Source organism: Sorghum bicolor, chromosome 8, assembly GCF_000003195.3.
Source record: "Sorghum bicolor cultivar BTx623 chromosome 8, Sorghum_bicolor_NCBIv3, whole genome shotgun sequence".
In the NCBI taxonomy this organism is placed as follows: Eukaryota; Viridiplantae; Streptophyta; class Magnoliopsida; order Poales; family Poaceae; genus Sorghum; species Sorghum bicolor.
The window spans coordinates 55,638,165-55,655,105 of NC_012877.2; the positions used below are offsets into that span (position 1 = coordinate 55,638,165).

General features: G+C 41.2%; 1 protein-coding gene across 2 annotated transcripts; it reads right to left on the reverse strand.

Moving 5' to 3' along the window:
* On the reverse strand, positions 5,977-12,557 carry LOC8068845. 2 transcript variants are annotated; one of them, XM_021445896.1, is made up of 3 exons: positions 12,084-12,539; positions 6,600-6,683; positions 5,977-6,458 (listed from the first exon to the last, which is right to left on the reverse strand). In XM_021445896.1, the coding sequence occupies exons 1-3, from the start codon at positions 12,250-12,252 to the stop codon at positions 6,163-6,165; spliced, it is 549 nt and encodes a 182-aa protein (XP_021301571.1). In that variant the 5' UTR covers positions 12,253-12,539; the 3' UTR covers positions 5,977-6,162. The 2 variants fall into 2 exon arrangements, with proteins under 2 accessions (XP_021301571.1, XP_002443365.1); XM_002443320.2 differs by lacking the exons at positions 5,977-6,458; positions 6,600-6,683 and adding exons at positions 9,399-10,030; positions 10,171-10,254 and having other exon boundaries at positions 12,084-12,557.

A 16,941-nucleotide genomic window follows, 5' to 3' on the forward strand; every position in this document is an offset into this window, starting at 1 on the left:
GACAAGTTTAAATATCACATGGCCAAATGGAAGATGGTGCGTAGACCAAAGGACCAGGGGGATCATCAATACTAGGACCATGAATGAGTGTTTGCTTGCCAATGGATTTGTAAGATCTTGCAACGGATGAAATATGATTTAGAGTGCTCAAAGCTATTTTTTAGATAACGGAACAAAGTTCCGACCTCTACCATCTACAGAAAAACATCACCATAAGGCTTACACGTCCAGAGAAAAGAAATAAAGTTCATCCCAACTAATGGGCGCAATGAACAAAGCCACTAAGCTTCAATACGATTCATGAAGTTCCAGTTGAGCTTCGTGAAGACGGCCCATCAACATCTCCCATCTTGTGCATCCCTCAAAGAACATTTGGTTTCTCCCCCTCTTTGGACAATGTTGGTATTTACTAACGCACACAGAATAATTCACATGCACACGATACGATATAGCACTTCACACAGGAGTATTTCAGAGTATTGTATTTATCCACATGGAAAAGACGTGTGAGAAGAACAAGGTCTATGCTTAACCCCTGAGAAGCAACAAAGACGGAGAAGATAGAGATATAGAGAAGATCACTAGGGCCATCTAGTTCTAATGGTGGCAAGGTACGTACTATTGTTCAATAGGGGGACATTACTTAAGGAAAAACACTAGCAAAGGATGTTCCCATTAGCAGGTCCTACTTGGTCTACAAACGGGAGGTGGACTACAGAGGATTCAACGAGGCTATAAGAGTCACCCTCATGAGTTACCACGCTGATCCAGAAGGTAGGGTACATCTATGAGTAATCGAGTCTAATTAAGCACCACGTTTACACTACGAATACTACTTCAATTCAAGAGCAACAAGAATTAATGTACTCAAAAGAGAGTTGCAAACCTGAAGAACAATAATAACAATGTTACTTACTTGAATCAGAAGTTGATTACCCCAGAGAAATCTCAAAAGCAAGCTCCGAAGGAACTTGATCCCGTAGGTACAATCCATAGAGGGAGCATCAACAGGCCGATACTTCCTCCAAACTCTTCCCTCACACTCTATCTCACTATTTCTAAATAAGACTAGATCCTAATCTCTCGAAGACTAAAGGACTAATCTTCTCTTGAATGCTGACTCTTTATCCTATCTAGGGATTTCTGAATTCTAGAGGAGGCTTAGGTTTTCTATCCATAATGAGGATGATCTAAGAAAGGGGGGTACATGGCTGCTTTTATAGGGTGGAGCATCAATTCTGGGCCCTCGAATCAAATTGACCTTGAACAACAGCGTAGATGAAATCTTTAAGGCGATGGAGAAACTGACATTGAAGGAGAGGCTGACATGGGGGACCCATAGGCAGGCCGATCTGTGTCTATGGCTGGTCAATCCCACCTGTTAGAGACAGGGGGTGGGCTTCAATGGAGATCTATCGATGTTCTACCAGCGATAGACTGCCACGGGGGTACTTGGGATAGTTGTTCAAGCTTTGGCGTATGCTGGAACTTGGCCCTCGAGTTCAAGATCTAATTTATCCTGGTTCGGGCCCTCGAGTTTGATCTTGAGTAATAGCGTTTACGTCCAGTCGGTGTTAGCTTTTGTGTTAGATTGATTGTCTGCTATTGTTAGTTGTTACAAGGGGTGCCCTCAGCCTCTCTTTATATCGGTAGAGGCAACTGAGAGACTGCTTAGTATCCTAGATGAATTCATAGACAATGTTCTGTTTTAATACAGAAGGTACTTTTTATAATAATCTGGTTAGTGCGGCCTTATTCTACTCGGAGTCAGAGTCACGCCTCAATACACTTCCTTCTGGAATCGTGGGCTAGGCTGAGGCCCACCTTCTAGTGTCATAACAATGAGGAACCCTAAGTGTTGCATTAATAAATACCAATACATATGGAATTGAGGTTGTTGGATGGCACCCCGATTGATCACAATCGGTTGTCTTGCCCTCATACTTATTCATAAATGCATTAAGTAAATTGAAAAGATACTGAATATTGTTTGTCATTGTATTCCTAGTATCTTCTAACATCATAGCATAATTAGCATGAGTTGGTTAAGCATCGGTATATACCTCTTCATGATACTTAGCTTTTATGCTTTCCTTATGCTTGGCGCCTGAAGATGTAGAAGTTGTAGAATCACCGTAGGCAAGCTCGCGGAATTGAGTAACCTTATCGTGTCGATTCTTGGTGTAGCTCTCTGAGAAAGCCCTAGTACATATCGGCATCGAGCTTAGCTTGAATCTTTTGGTGCAACTCATGTGGAAGATTGTCCATGTATGTAGGAAACAACATGTTGCCCTTGTTGAAGGGGTTCGTCTTGTCCTCCTCTGTATTAGCACCGTCGTTGCCTCCCATGTTACTAGATGGAAACTTGATTCTTCACCTTGCTTTCCCAGTAGAGTCGCCAAAAAGTATGTTGACAATGGAGATGACCCAAACCAACACACCAATGAGGGCTTGGACGCCCAAAGAGGTTGCACACAACCTGCAACATAGTAAGAACGCGGTGTAATCGGCCAAATCGATCTAGAGACCGATAGGGCTGATGTGGGGCTCGATGTTGGCTGAAAAAGCTCCCAAACCACTCTTAGAAGGATCCATCAGGGAGGAGCACGTGGATGATCTCCTAGGATCAGTAAGACTGCCTAGGATGCCAACAAAACTTGTGTAGAGACTTGCCAAACAGCAAGAGAGGTTGAGAGAGGGGAATTAGGGTAAAAGAAGTTGATTGTGTTTTTGACAATTGGATAAATGGGAACTCAAACAGTCATAATTATAGAGGTGGGTGGTCTTATCCCAGTAGAAAACATCTCTAAAATGTGTTCTCCAAGTTTCCCACATCGAAAGTATACCAAAAACTAATTTGGAAACCAACTTGACTCTCCTTGTTAGCTAAGCCAACTTTTGCAGGGTGGCTCAGACCTAATGGGCTAGTTCAAGGGGGAGTCAGTTTAGCTGACTTAGGCAGTTGGCTAAGCCGACTAGAGGCTGGCTAAGTTAGCTAAGCTGACTGCTGGGGTCAGCTAAGCCAACTAGAGGTGGCTCGCCATCTTTTCTGCGTGTTTTGTTTATTATTATTCGCGCCATTTGACCTCAAACATGTCCTTGACATTTGTAACTTGTTCATAGTGCCCCAAACCACCTTGAGACATTTTTGAGTGTCAACAGGTATGGTCATGGCAAGGTGGGAATTCTTAAATGACATAGCTTGCTTACCAGTTAAGGACCGTGTATCCGTGGTAGTGAGTATGAACATAAAATCGTACACACCACTTGTTGCAAGTGGGGGTGACAAGCCAAGTATCTAGTTGCAACCATTTTTATCCGTGAAACTGGCAAGGGGGGTGGCGTCGATCGGGAGTGCTGAGGGCACTGACTGGGCATCCAGACCGAACATTTCATAGGACGCTATGAACATTTCATAGGACGCTATGTGGAGCTCGATCTTGGCTAGAAAAGCTCCCAAACCACTCCTAGGATCCATCAGGGAGGAGCACGTTGATGATCTTCTAGGATCAGTAAGACTACCTAGGATGCCAACAAATCTCGTGTAGAGACTTGCCAAACAGTAGGAGGGGTTGAGAGAGGGGAATTAGGGTAAAAGAAGTTTATTGTGTTTTTGACAATTGGATAAATGGGAACTCAATCAGCCATAATCTTCTCATATATAGAGAGGTGGGTGGTCTTATCCTAGTAGAAAATATCTCGAAAATGTGTTCTCCAAGTTTCCCACGTCGAAAATATACCAAAAACTAATTTGGAAACCAACTTGACTCTCCTTGTCGGCTAAGCCAACTTTTGCAGGGTGGCTCAGACCTAATGGGCTGGTTCAAGGGGTAGTCAGTTTAGCTGACTTAGGTAGTTGGCTAAGCCGACTGGAGGCTGGCTAAGTCGGCTAAGCCGCTGCTGGGTAAGCAAAGCCAATTGGAGGTGGCTCGCCATCTTTTTCGTGTGTTTTGTTTATTATTTTGTCACGCCATTTGACCTCAAACATGTCCTTGACATTTGTAATTTGTTCATAGTGCCCCAAACCACCTTGAGACATTTTTGAGTGTCAACAGGTATGGTTATGGCAAGGTGGGAATTCTTAAATGACATAGCTTGCTTACCAGTTAAGGGCTGTGTATCCGTGGCGGTGAGTATGAACATAAAATCGTACACACCACTTGTCGCCAGTGGGGGTGACAAGCCAAGTATGTAGTTGCAACCGTTTTATCTGTTAAACTGGCAATAGGGATGGCGTCGATCGGGAGTGCTGAGGGCACTGACCGGGCATCCAGGCCGAACATTTCATAGGACACTATGGACAGAGTGGGGAAAGGTCAAAACATCAAGATATCCCTTTTGTACTGATGGGTCTTATGGCTGATATCTCTTGTTTCGGGTGGGGTTAACTTGTACCCCACTACAGAGTGTAAAAGATTGAAAACAAAAGTTCTACTTCTAGATACAAAGTAGTGTTGTACTTGAGGATCTGGACTCATGGAAGATCGAGCTCCCGCTTACTTATGCTTACATATTTTACCTATGCTACGCTTGTTACTACTACATCTTAAGATCACTTTTACTTACTGCACAAATGCTTTTATGAAAAGGTATGCATTCCTTGCTATTACCCAATGCATAATCCTTGTTTATTATATTGGGTAATCCTGCGAAGTATATTTGAGTACTCACCCTGTGTAGTCTTGAGTTTTGCAGGTACCGTAGCTCTTGTGCATGGATTCTTCTATGCTCTCGACCCTTCACCGGATGAGGAGTAGTGAAGAGTCATGTTTATCGTAGATGCATGGTTGTGGCATAGATTATGTATCAGTTATCATAAATTATGTTGTGTTGAAAGGCTTCTGCTAGACAGATGTGTGACCGTGTGTTGAACTAAGTTGTGAACCCTGGCTTGTAAACTTAAGTACTTGTAATGTGATCTTTATATGACATTGGTGTGTTCTTATCTCTCAAAAAGGATCCTGAAGAGGAGTTGCTATGTACGCTCTTGCGCAGCCCTGTGTTGGTTTGCTCAGGTTGAGGGGGTCAAGTGGACAACACTCGACTTAGTGAATTGACGCTGCGGTCCTCGACGCGTGGTAGTATCATTAGATGGATCGTTAAATATACTTTTATAATAAATTTATCTAAAGAGACAAATGTTGCTATATCTTGTACAAATATAGTCAAAGTTAATAAGATTTGACCCACACATTTCTCGTGGCCAGAAATATATAGGGATAGAGGGGGTATATTTTTTTAGTACTATGTTTCAAACACATGTTTTAAAACTTTCCTGTGTTTTTTCAATCATCTGTTCTGTGCAACATTCCTATATTTTTTTCCTATTCTTGAGTTTTTCTATTCCCTTGTTCCAAAGATCCAAATCTCATTGAAAATGACCTTAGATATTGGAATATTTCTTTGATTGCTACGATCGGTTTTCGGCTAGGGGTAGTTTCCTGTAACAGCAGTTCTGCAAGAAGCCGACATCAAATCCTTTAAGGCCAGTCTCAATGGCCCGTTTCAATGCACTGTTTCCAAAACAAATCTGCTGACAGAGCATCAATGAAACGAGCAATGAAACAACATCCACAATGCATGAGTTTCACCTTGATGTTTCCTAGGCTGGGCAAAGCATTTAATTACTGCAAAATGATTGGATCACATGCAAGATGGTGAAACGATTTAGTTCTCAGTGGGGATTTCATCCTGTTTCACCGCGTGGGAAACAACGCCAGTGGAGTTTCACCATGGTGAAACTACTTCCTTCTCTCTACTATTCATTTCATGCAAAAAGTGCAGTTTTGCTGATATGACGCTCTAATAAATGTGCATGACATCCTGATGAAACTCCCATTGAGACTGGCCAAATCGACATACATTGCATACAGATCTTGATGTTTATACCACTTTTTACTGTTTCGGTGCAGTCATTTCGTCTATGTACACATTTGAACGACTAATCTTTCAACAAGGCCCAGAAGAATCCAAAGCTCTGATTCTTTTTTTTTTGACAACAATCCAAAGCTCTGAGTTAACCCCAAGCTATTGCCACCCACTAAGTCTGTTGGTTTGAATTTATCTACCAAATCTACCCATCATTCAGGAATATTTTTCTCTCATAATAAATCAACCAACAATATTTTTAGCTATGACTTTTTAGCCAAGCGAACACTGTGTTCACTTGTGCTGCCTCCTCCCATTACAGCTAATGGCGCGCGCAAACTGCGGCAGGCAGCACCGGTTGGCCTCCTCGACGATGCGCAAGGAGTCGCCTCTGGAGAGGTCGTCAGGGCCCTCCATGGCGATGTCATCATCGTCTTGCGTCTCCTGCAGGAGGTTGCCGAGCTTCCTTTGCGGCGTTGGCGGCTTCAGGGGTTCAGCCTTCAAGATCGCCCCCAGCGTCGGTAGATTGTGAGGTCCAGGTAGCGTGGTCCGGCTGGTTCGAGATGTGAATGATCTTGCTGGGGTCAGATCTGATGAAGCAGAAAATAAATGACACCACCGGCCGGTCAAGAATTTTCAAATGGAAATTGAGTTTTTGTTACCGATTTACATCTGTCAAAGGGAAGTATGACAGTGGATATCTTTGTGAAATTTAATTTATATATTGTTACCTCCGTTGACACTGTAGAAATCATCTTCACAGTCTGATTCAAACCAAGGGGTGGCTTCAAAGAATGTCTCATCTCTGCTAGTGCCTGGAATTTTTTTTTGTCAGGCAACCAACTACTTGTGGAAAATGGTGGAAACCTAAAATCAGGATCACAGTTCTGGACATGGCCATTGGCCATGATAACGACATGAAAGTTGGAACTAATAGTATATGATCAATTGTTGCAACCATGGAAAACTGCACACAACCAAATCATGATCACAATGCGGTCCGGTGCTCTAGATAAGGGCGTTCCCAACAGTCCTAGTTAAGAACTATCTAGAAGGCTTCCATGCACAGAGAGAAAACAAGATGCTGCTGCCTCATGTTGTGTGCGAGCTGAGCAACGAGGGAGTCGCTGGTTGAGTTTTCTTTGTAGCTTCGCTTTCCTCCATGTAGGATCTATACTAATTAACCTATACGTATAAATAGCTAGCTGATTCAGTCTTGTGACGGACACTCTTAAGAACTTCTCGCAGAGCAAACCTAATAATAATGTAAGCCAGCTGCTGGATGGAAACTTGATTCTTGTTGAAGGGATTCGTCTTGTCCTCATCTGTATTAGCACTATCGTTGCCTCCCATATTGCTAGATGGAAACTTGATTCTTCACCTTGCTTTCCCCAGTGAAGTCGCCAAAAAGTATGTTGATGATGGAGATGACCCAAAACCAACACACCAATGAGGGCTTGGGCGCCAAAGAGGTTGCACACAACCTGCAACATAGTAAGAATGCAGTATAATCGGTCAAACCGATCTAGGGACCGATAGGGCCTATGTGGAGCTCGATCTTGGCTAGAAAAGCTCCCAAACCACTCCTAGGATCCATCAGGGAGGAGCACGTTGATGATCTTCTAGGATCAGTAAGACTACCTAGGATGCCAACAAATCTCGTGTAGAGACTTGCCAAACAGTAGGAGGGGTTGAGAGAGGGGAATTAGGGTAAAAGAAGTTTATTGTGTTTTTGACAATTGGATAAATGGGAACTCAATCAGCCATAATCTTCTCATATATAGAGAGGTGGGTGGTCTTATCCTAGTAGAAAATATCTCGAAAATGTGTTCTCCAAGTTTCCCACGTCGAAAATATACCAAAAACTAATTTGGAAACCAACTTGACTCTCCTTGTCGGCTAAGCCAACTTTTGCAGGGTGGCTCAGACCTAATGGGCTGGTTCAAGGGGTAGTCAGTTTAGCTGACTTAGGTAGTTGGCTAAGCCGACTGGAGGCTGGCTAAGTCGGCTAAGCCGCTGCTGGGTAAGCAAAGCCAATTGGAGGTGGCTAGCCATCTTTTTCGTGTGTTTTGTTTATTATTTTGTCACGCCATTTGACCTCAAACATGTCCTTGACATTTGTAATTTGTTCATAGTGCCCCAAACCACCTTGAGACATTTTTGAGTGTCAACAGGTATGGTTATGGCAAGGTGGGAATTCTTAAATGACATAGCTTGCTTACCAGTTAAGGGCTGTGTATCCGTGGCGGTGAGTATGAACATAAAATCGTACACACCACTTGTCGCCAGTGGGGGTGACAAGCCAAGTATGTAGTTGCAACCGTTTTATCTGTTAAACTGGCAATAGGGATGGCGTCGATCGGGAGTGCTGAGGGCACTGACCGGGCATCCAGGCCGAACATTTCATAGGACACTATGGACAGAGTGGGGAAAGGTCAAAACATCAAGATATCCCTTTTGTACTGATGGGTCTTATGTGCGATATCCCTTATTTTGAGTGGGGTTAACTTGTACCCCACTGCAAAACTAAAAGCAATAAGTTCTACTTCTAGATACGAACTAGTGTTGTACTTGAGGATACAGACTCGTGGAAGATCGAGCTCCCGCTTACTTATGCATACATATTTTTACCTATGCTACTCTTGTTACTACTACGTCTTAAGATCACTTTTACTTACTGCACAAATGCTTTTATGAAAAGGTATGCATTCCTTGATACTATCCAATGCATAATCCTTGTTTATTATATCGTGTAACTCTTGTGAAGTATATTTGAGTACTCACCCTGTGTAGTCTTGAGTTTTGCTGGTACCGTAGGTCCTGTGCATGGATTCTTCTATGCTCCCGACCCTTCGCCAGATCAGGAGTGGTGAAGAGTCATGCTTATCGTAGATGCATGGTGTATCAGTTATCATAAATTATGTTGTGTTGAAATCCTTCCTCTAGACAGATGTGTGACTATGTGTTGAACTAAGTTGTGAACCCTAGCTTGTAAACATAAGTACTTTGAACTTGTAATGTGATCTGTATATGACATTGGTGTGTTCTTATCTCTCAAAGGATACTAAAGAGGAGTTGCTACGTACGCTCCTGCGCAGCCCCATGTTGGTTTGCTCAGGTTGAGGGGGTCAAGTGGACAACACTCGACTTGGTGAATTGACGTTGCGGTACTCGACGCGTGATAGTATCATTAGATGGATTGTTAAATATACTTTTGTAATAAATTTATCTAAATATACAAATGTTGCTATATCTTGTACAAATGTAGTCAAAGTTAATAAGATTTGACCCGCACATTTCTCGTGGCCAGAAATATATAGGGGTATATTTTTAGTACTATGTTTCAAACACATGGTTTAAAATTTCCCAGTGTTTTTTCAATCATCTGTTCTGTGCATCATTCCTTAATTTTTTTTCCTATTCTTGAGTTTTTCTATTCCCTTGTTCCAAAGATCCAAATCTAATTGAAAATGACCTTAGATATTGGAATATTTCTTTGATTGCTGCGATAGGTTTTCGGCTAGGGGTAGTTTCCTGTAGCAGCAGTTCTGCAGGAAGCAGACATCTTTAATCGACATACATTGCATACAAATCTTGATGTTTATACCATTTTTTACTGTTTCGGCGTGCAGTCATTTCGTCTATGTACACATTTGAACAACTAATCTTTCAACAAGGCCCAGAAGAATCCAAAGCTGAGTTTTTTTTGTGACAACAATTCAAACCCTAGGCTATTGCCACCCACTAAGCCTGTTCGTTTGAGTTTATCTGCCGAATATACCATTTACTCAGCAGTGATTTTCTATCACAATAAATCAGCAAACAGTATTCTTAGTCATGATTTTTCAACCAAGCGAACAGTGTATTCACTTATGCTGCCTCCTCCCATTGCAGCTAATGGCCCGCGCCAACTGCGGCACGCAGCACCGGTTGGCCTCCTGGAGGATGCGCAAGGAATCGTCTTTGGAGAGGTCGTCAGGACCCTCCATGGCGATGTCATCATCGTCTTGCGTCTCCCGCAGGAGGTCGCCGAGCTTCCTTGGCGGCGCTGGCGGCTTCAGGGGTTCAGCCTTCAAGATCGCCCCCAGTGTCGGTAGATTCTGAGGTCCAGGTACCGTGGTCCGGCTGGTTCGAGATGTGAATGATCTTGCTGGGGTCAGATCTGATGAAGCAGAAAATAAATGACACCACCGGCCGGTCAAGAATTTTCAAATGGAAATTGAGTTTTGTTACCGATTTACATCTGTCAAAGGGAAGTGTGACAGTGCATATCTTTGTGAAATTTAATTTATATATTGTTACCTCCGTTGACACTGTAGAAATCATCTTCACAGTCTGATTCAAACCAAGGGGTGGCTTCAAAGAATGTCTCATCTCTGCTAGTGCCTGGATTTTTTTTTTGTCAGGCAACCAACTACATGTGGAAAATGATGGAAACCTAAAATCATGATCACAGTTCTGGACATGGCCATGCATTGGCCATGATAACGACATGAAAGTTGGAATTAATAGTATATGGTCAATTGTTGCAACCATGGAAAACTGCACACAACCAAATCATGATCACAATGCGGTCCGGTGCTCTAGATAAGGGCGTTCCCAACAGTCCTAGTTAAGAACTATCTAGGAGGCTAGCTATTTTGGTATTTCCATGCACAGAGAGAAAACAAGATGCTGCCTCATGTTGTGTGGGAGCAGAGCAACGAGGGAGTCGCTGGTTGAGTTTTCTTTGTAACTTTGCTTTCCTGCATGTAGGATCCATACTAACCTATACGTATAAATAGCTAGCTGATTCAGTCTTGTGACGGACGCTCTTAAGAACTTCTGGCGGAGCAAGGCTAATAATTTAAGCCAGCTGCTGGATGTATGGTTTTTTTAGTCTTCTTCTAGCCCACCCATATATTAGTGAGGTCTTTACTATTAATACATGGCCGACTTATTTCTCTCACAAAGTTTCTTAGTTGTTATTGTGTCTAAACCTGCTTTAAATTTAGAACCCGTTTCTCCTCTTTTCTCCACCTTAGCATTTAGCTAACTTATAGGCTACTATTATACTTGCTCTCATGATTCAGAATGGTTCAACTGCCGATGGAGATAATCGTGCACAAATTCATAGAGGCCCACATTTCTGTTTGCATTAATAAAGGAAATGCACATATTGCTACTAGTAGGCCCGTATTCTATCTGCAAATAAATGAGAATGCACTTGTTCCCTCTAGCATCATCAAGAGATCGATGCAGAGGAATGTTAACAGCTGAGCTGCCCAAAGGGCCAAAGGGATAACATGATAACATTGTTCTTTTAATATGGGTCTTGATGCTTTTTCTCCCTATAGAACACATGCTCAATTAGAACATAGAATATTTGTCAAAAAAAATAGAACATAGAAAGATGGCCTTCGATGCAGAAGCTAGGATATTAATATATTCCTCTTTTTTTTTAAAAAAAATAGAAAGATGGCCAAGCTGGTTTTGTTTTTGGGTACACACATGTGAATGAACTACAGTGGTCCACTGTTGGACACGATCAGCGGCACTGGCCGTTGGGTTTTGGTGTCAAAATTTATGAATGATATATGACATTTTTAGAATTTTATTCACACTTGAACTACTGCATACAATTGCTGAACAGAATGTCATAACATGCATATGGATTTAGCCAGTTGTTAGAAAGAACAATGCGGTCCAAATTTGATTTTTTTTTTGTCAAGGAATCCCAAATACCAGGCCACCTATATGCTATAGGTTAGCTAGTATCCCCTCAAATAAAAAAAAAGCTAGTAAACATTTCCCGTGCTATCATTTTTTCCGGGTGTTACTGAAAAAGCATGGAAGGATGGAATAAATAATTTTTGAATAATTAGCCTGCATAAAGAAAAGAAGATAAAACTTCGATATGGTCCGTCAAAAACACTTAACGCCGTACTATTCCGATTTAAGGTAGAGTAAGAAAAAAAAGAAGTCACCGGCGTATATATATGTATACTAAAAAAAATCTTAGCCTCTGGTAATCTGAAAACTTCAAAAAATCAGTGTTATTTTTTCCTTTTCCCCGTCCGCAGTGACGGAACACACTTTACATGGCAAAAATACCACCCAAAAATCATTGCTAATCGAAACTATTTCTATGATGCAAGAACAAAGAACCACTCTTGGATTCACACAGATACTACACACACAAGAAGTGCAACAGAGCGAGAAGACAAAACGTTTACCGTCATCGATGTTTCCCATGCCGGTAGTATCCGGCGCGACCTGCCTGCTGTTGGAGCCGGGTCCTCCTCCATCAACCTTCCGCGGCTCTACTCCATTCTGCCATGGAGCAGCGGTGCCCTTCTTCTTCTTGGCCTTGCTACAACTCTTGCCTGATCTGCGAAACATCATGCCTCTGCCTCTGCGTTCCGTACCCTTGGACGGCTACGACCGTGGAAGGTCAAACACATGAGGTGATCTAGAGCTAGCTAGTTTACTCACAAGGAAATATAAAAAATAGAGAGTCAAAGCTGCAGGATACACGGATCTGAGGGACTCGTGGTGTGTGCAAGAGACGAGATGCAACTCAGACGCTTTGAGTGTGTGTGTGTGTGTCTAGGAGGTGCAGATTGGGCAAGGGATTGGATGGAACATGAGAACATGGATAGATGCATATTTTATGCTTTGGATGGATTGGGATTGGGAGCTGTTTGCTCCGCTATCTGCATCAGAATTAACGAGTAGTATATGGACAGAGACACAAAACCACTTAGCAAGGCAGCAAAACTGCACTTTTTGCATGAAACGAAGAAAAAAGAGAAGAAAGTAGTTTCACCATGGTAAAACTCCGCGGGCGTTGTTTCCACACGGTAAAACGGGATGAAATCCCCACTGAGGGCTAAATTGTTTCACCATCTCGCATGTAATCCAATCATTTTACAGTAATTAAATGTTTTGCCTAGCATAGGAAACGTCAAGGTGAAACTCATGCATTGTAGAGGTTGTTTCATTATTCGTTTCATTGATGCCCTGTCAGCGAATTTGTTTTGGAAACAGTGCATTGAAACGGGCTACTGAGACTGACCTAAGCAAACAAATTAGTGAAGCAACTAGTTATAGTCAAATAAAAAGAAGAAAAAATACAACTGAATATGTAGAACATCACATTAACACTACACGAACATCGCTAAATATAATAAAAAAATATTATATGTACACTACGTGAACATCAGAATTATCATAAAAATATAAAATAAAAATAATCACAAATATTATGAAAATATCAAATAAAATGATAAAATTAGAGAAATAATTAGTTAGATTGAAATAAAAATAAGAAGAAATGCTACCGAACGAACATCATATGTATACTACGTGAACATATAAATATTATGGAAATAAAAAATAAAAATAATGAAATTTATAAATTAATTAATTGGAGTAATATAAAAGAAGAATAAAGCTACCGAATATCACAAAATATATCTGAAACATCAATGTATACTACCAAACATCACAAATACGTTGAATATCACATTAACACTACATATGATGTTCGTTCGGTAGCATTTCTACGTGAACATTTTTATTTTATATTTTTATGAAAATATCAAATAAAATGATAAAATTAGAGAAATAATTAGTTAGATTGAAATAAAAATAAAGCATAAACCATCATATATATACTACGTGAACATCGCAAAATAACATAAAATATAAATAAAATAATAAAGTTCTGAAGTAATTAATTAGAGTCAAATAAAAGAACACAAAAACTATGAAACATCACAAAAATATATCCTGGAACATGGTATGCTTACTGAACATCACAAAAAAATATAGTAGAACACCTCACATTTCTAGTCACGGATATCAAAAAATACAACATAGAATATTATGTATACTGCATAAACATCACATGTATCCGTAAATAAAAAACTAAAACATAAAATTATAAATAGAAGAAAAGAACAAAAATACAAATATAAAATACAAATATAGAAAATGAAATAAATAAGATATTGATTCTATCAAAAAATAAATAAAAAATGTATAAATGTTGAAAAAATAAGAAAACAAAAAGAAAGAAAAATAAAAAAAACTAAATTGAAGCAAGGAACTAAAACGAATAATCAAAAGGAAATAAAAATTAATAGAGTAAATAAATAGTAAAATAATAAAGAAAATGAAAAGAATGATAAAAGTCCATGAAAAAGAAGGGAGAGAAAAAGGAAAAGGAAAAGAAAAGAAGAAAATTAAAACATACAATAGAAAATATAATAGAAAAAGAAAACAAAAAGAATAATAAAAGACCACAGGAAAAATGTACAAAGAAAATAAAAGAAAAAGAAAAATGCAAAGATTAAAAAGGCAACAAAAAATAAAAGGGAAAGGAAAAAGGAAATAGAAAAAAATGGATAGAAAAAATGAAACTCACCTACCCGAATAAATTTGTTCGAGCATCAATGGCTATGTGGCTAGGGCACTTAGGCCAGTTTTAGTTGTGGTTTCATTAAAATGTCATGCATATTTATTAGAGCGCAGTGTTAGCAAAACTACATTTTTTCTATGAAACGAAGAAGAAAGAGAAGGAAGTAGTTTCACCATGGTGAAACCCCGCAGGTGTTGTTTCCCATGCGGTGAAGATGAAATTCCCACCGAGGGCCAAATCATTTCACCATCTTTTGCATGTGATCCAATTACATTCCAGCACTTAACAATGCAGCAAGGAGAGAAGCAGTACGTTTACTTTTGCAGAAAATAAGCCCAAACATCATATGTCTCCAGGAGACAAAACTAGACAATGTAAATGCACTGCGAGCAGCTGAATTCCTGGGGCTCAAATATAGTGGTAGTTTTGCCTCTCTGGATGCACAAGACACCAGGGGCGGCATCCTGATAGCTTGGGACCAAGATTTGATCAGTTCAGGGGTGCTAATTAGAGGAGAATATTCTATAACGCAAAGCTGCATCTTCTTGCCATCCAACTCGAATTTTGTAATCACAGTTGTCTACGGCCCATCTGAAAATGGCAATGCCAGGAAGGATGCCTTCCTGAGAGAACTAGTCAACTGCCAACCTGCTGGGAACACACCATGGCTATGCCTAGGAGACTTCAACCTTATTGTTGAGGCCCGAGATAAAAACAACAGTAATATTAACCGAGCCCATATGAGAAAATTCAGAAGAGCCCTTGATGCCAGTGAACTAATTGAGATTAGGCTACAGAATAGAAAATATACCTGGAGCAACGGGCAAAGGAATCCAACCCTGGTACATCTGGATAGATGCTTCTGCAATAAGGACTGGGAAGATGTTTTCCCTTGCCTCTGTCTGCAGGCTGTCTCAAGTTCACTATCAGACCATTGTCCCCTACTTTTGTGTAACCACCACCCACACCCAAGACCTGCTGTGTTCAGGTGTTGATGCAAAACTGATCTGCAAACACAAAGGGCTAATACCCAATTCAAACGTTAAGGCGTGCCAGCCGATTTGACCTTACTATCGGCAAAGGTGATAACTCGAATACTTTAGTCCTGACAACAGCGATGCGCCCGGATGTCACGGCTAAGAGGTACTCACGCGGAACTTGAGAACACGCCGAGCTTAAGTCGACGAATTCCTAAGAACTCGTAATAAAAGGGAAAAAGTATGACGAAGTCGTCGAAAAGTAGATGCTGGAATATGAGTAAAAACGTGTGTTTGATTGATTTCTTGATTTTTTATTACAAGGTCCTAGGGTTTATATTTATACCCTGCTCAAAGAGCTACAACCAGACACGATTAGAATTCGAATTCCAAATTACACGGAATCCGTATACAAAACGATGCAAATAATTAAGGAAATAATAAAACTATCCTTCGTGACAAACCGAAACTCCTCCACATGACAACTGGCAGCTTCCAGACTCCTCCTTCGCATCATCGGCAATCCCCTTGCCATAGTCATCGGCAGACCTTTTTATCCAGCCATCGGCACCATATTACTGCCTGTGGACTTAGTCACATTCAACCTCTCCCTCATCGGCAACCATCCTCATCAGCAACCCGCATCGTACTGCCACCCTATCCTGCTATCCTAGACACGTGCCCAAAAATGGTGTCAACACATGCCCCCCAGTTTCGGAGTATAAAACTATTAATGCTCCGAAATTCTCTGCAGTAATGATGCCTTCTCCGCAATTAATGCTCCTAATCTGGTAACCGACAACCTCAATCTGGACAACTCTGATCCTAATCCTCCGCAGATTCCTCGAAATCCCCAACTTCCTAAACGGGCATCTTTCTTAGTCGTACATCGGCAACAATACCGTTACAAAGATCTGCCGATGCTCTGACCAGGATATTCGCAAAAACGGTTACCTCCCCTCTATCCGCCCATCGGCAAGATGACCGTTATAGAATATCGCCGATGGACCGACCAGGAGATCTCGCACAGTAAAATATCTTCAGATAATGACCGCTTCCCGTCAAATCATCTGCACAATCCCTGGATTACCGTGCGAACAGTTACCATATCCACCTGAGTACCCTCGGGCTTCTCGGATGCGGCAAAGAGATAAGTCGGATTTGCCCTTGCCCATCTTGTCCTATAAATAGTTCCTTCTTGGGTACTCCTCCCCCATTACACCATTCTACTATCCAACTTTGCTTTTCCAGCGGCGGCGCCATTTACAACCTTCAAGATCTCCGACAAGCACTCCTCTTCATCAACTCCGGTGCCCTCCAACGTCCTCTTCACGACAAGATGGCCATTGGCTTCGTCGTCCCTGAGGTCAGACTTCCATCTCATCTTCTGTGTATATTCCTATTCATCCGCGATTCATCTTACTGAATATTCTCCTTTTCCTTTTTCTTTGTATTTTTATTCCCCCAAAATCACTAGGAGTTGTCCAATAAAATTGTCATCCCCACCGATCAACCACACCTTCAATGTCTCGGTCCTCTAGGGGATTCAGATCCAACCAATCTTATCAACGCAGAAACCAATAGAATCCCCTTTAGGGCTGAAAACTTTTCTGTAGATCTATGGAAAGACACTTTTCGCTCTTGGCCCAGCCCTACCGTAGGGTGGAAAGACTGGTTCTTGAGGGTCAGCAA

Bases quoted from the DNA above. Each gene is read 5' to 3' on its own strand.
- LOC8068845 (XM_021445896.1), bottom strand. From the start codon at position 12,252: ATGATGTTTCGCAGATCAGGCAAGAGTTGTAGCAAGGCCAAGAAGAAG. The intron at 6,684-12,083 runs GTAAACGTTTTG...AAAAAATTCCAG, and splicing joins CATGGGAAACATCGATGACG to GCACTAGCAGAGATGAGACA. The intron at 6,459-6,599 runs GTAACAATATAT...CTGCTTCATCAG, and splicing joins TTTCTACAGTGTCAACGGAG to ATCTGACCCCAGCAAGATCA.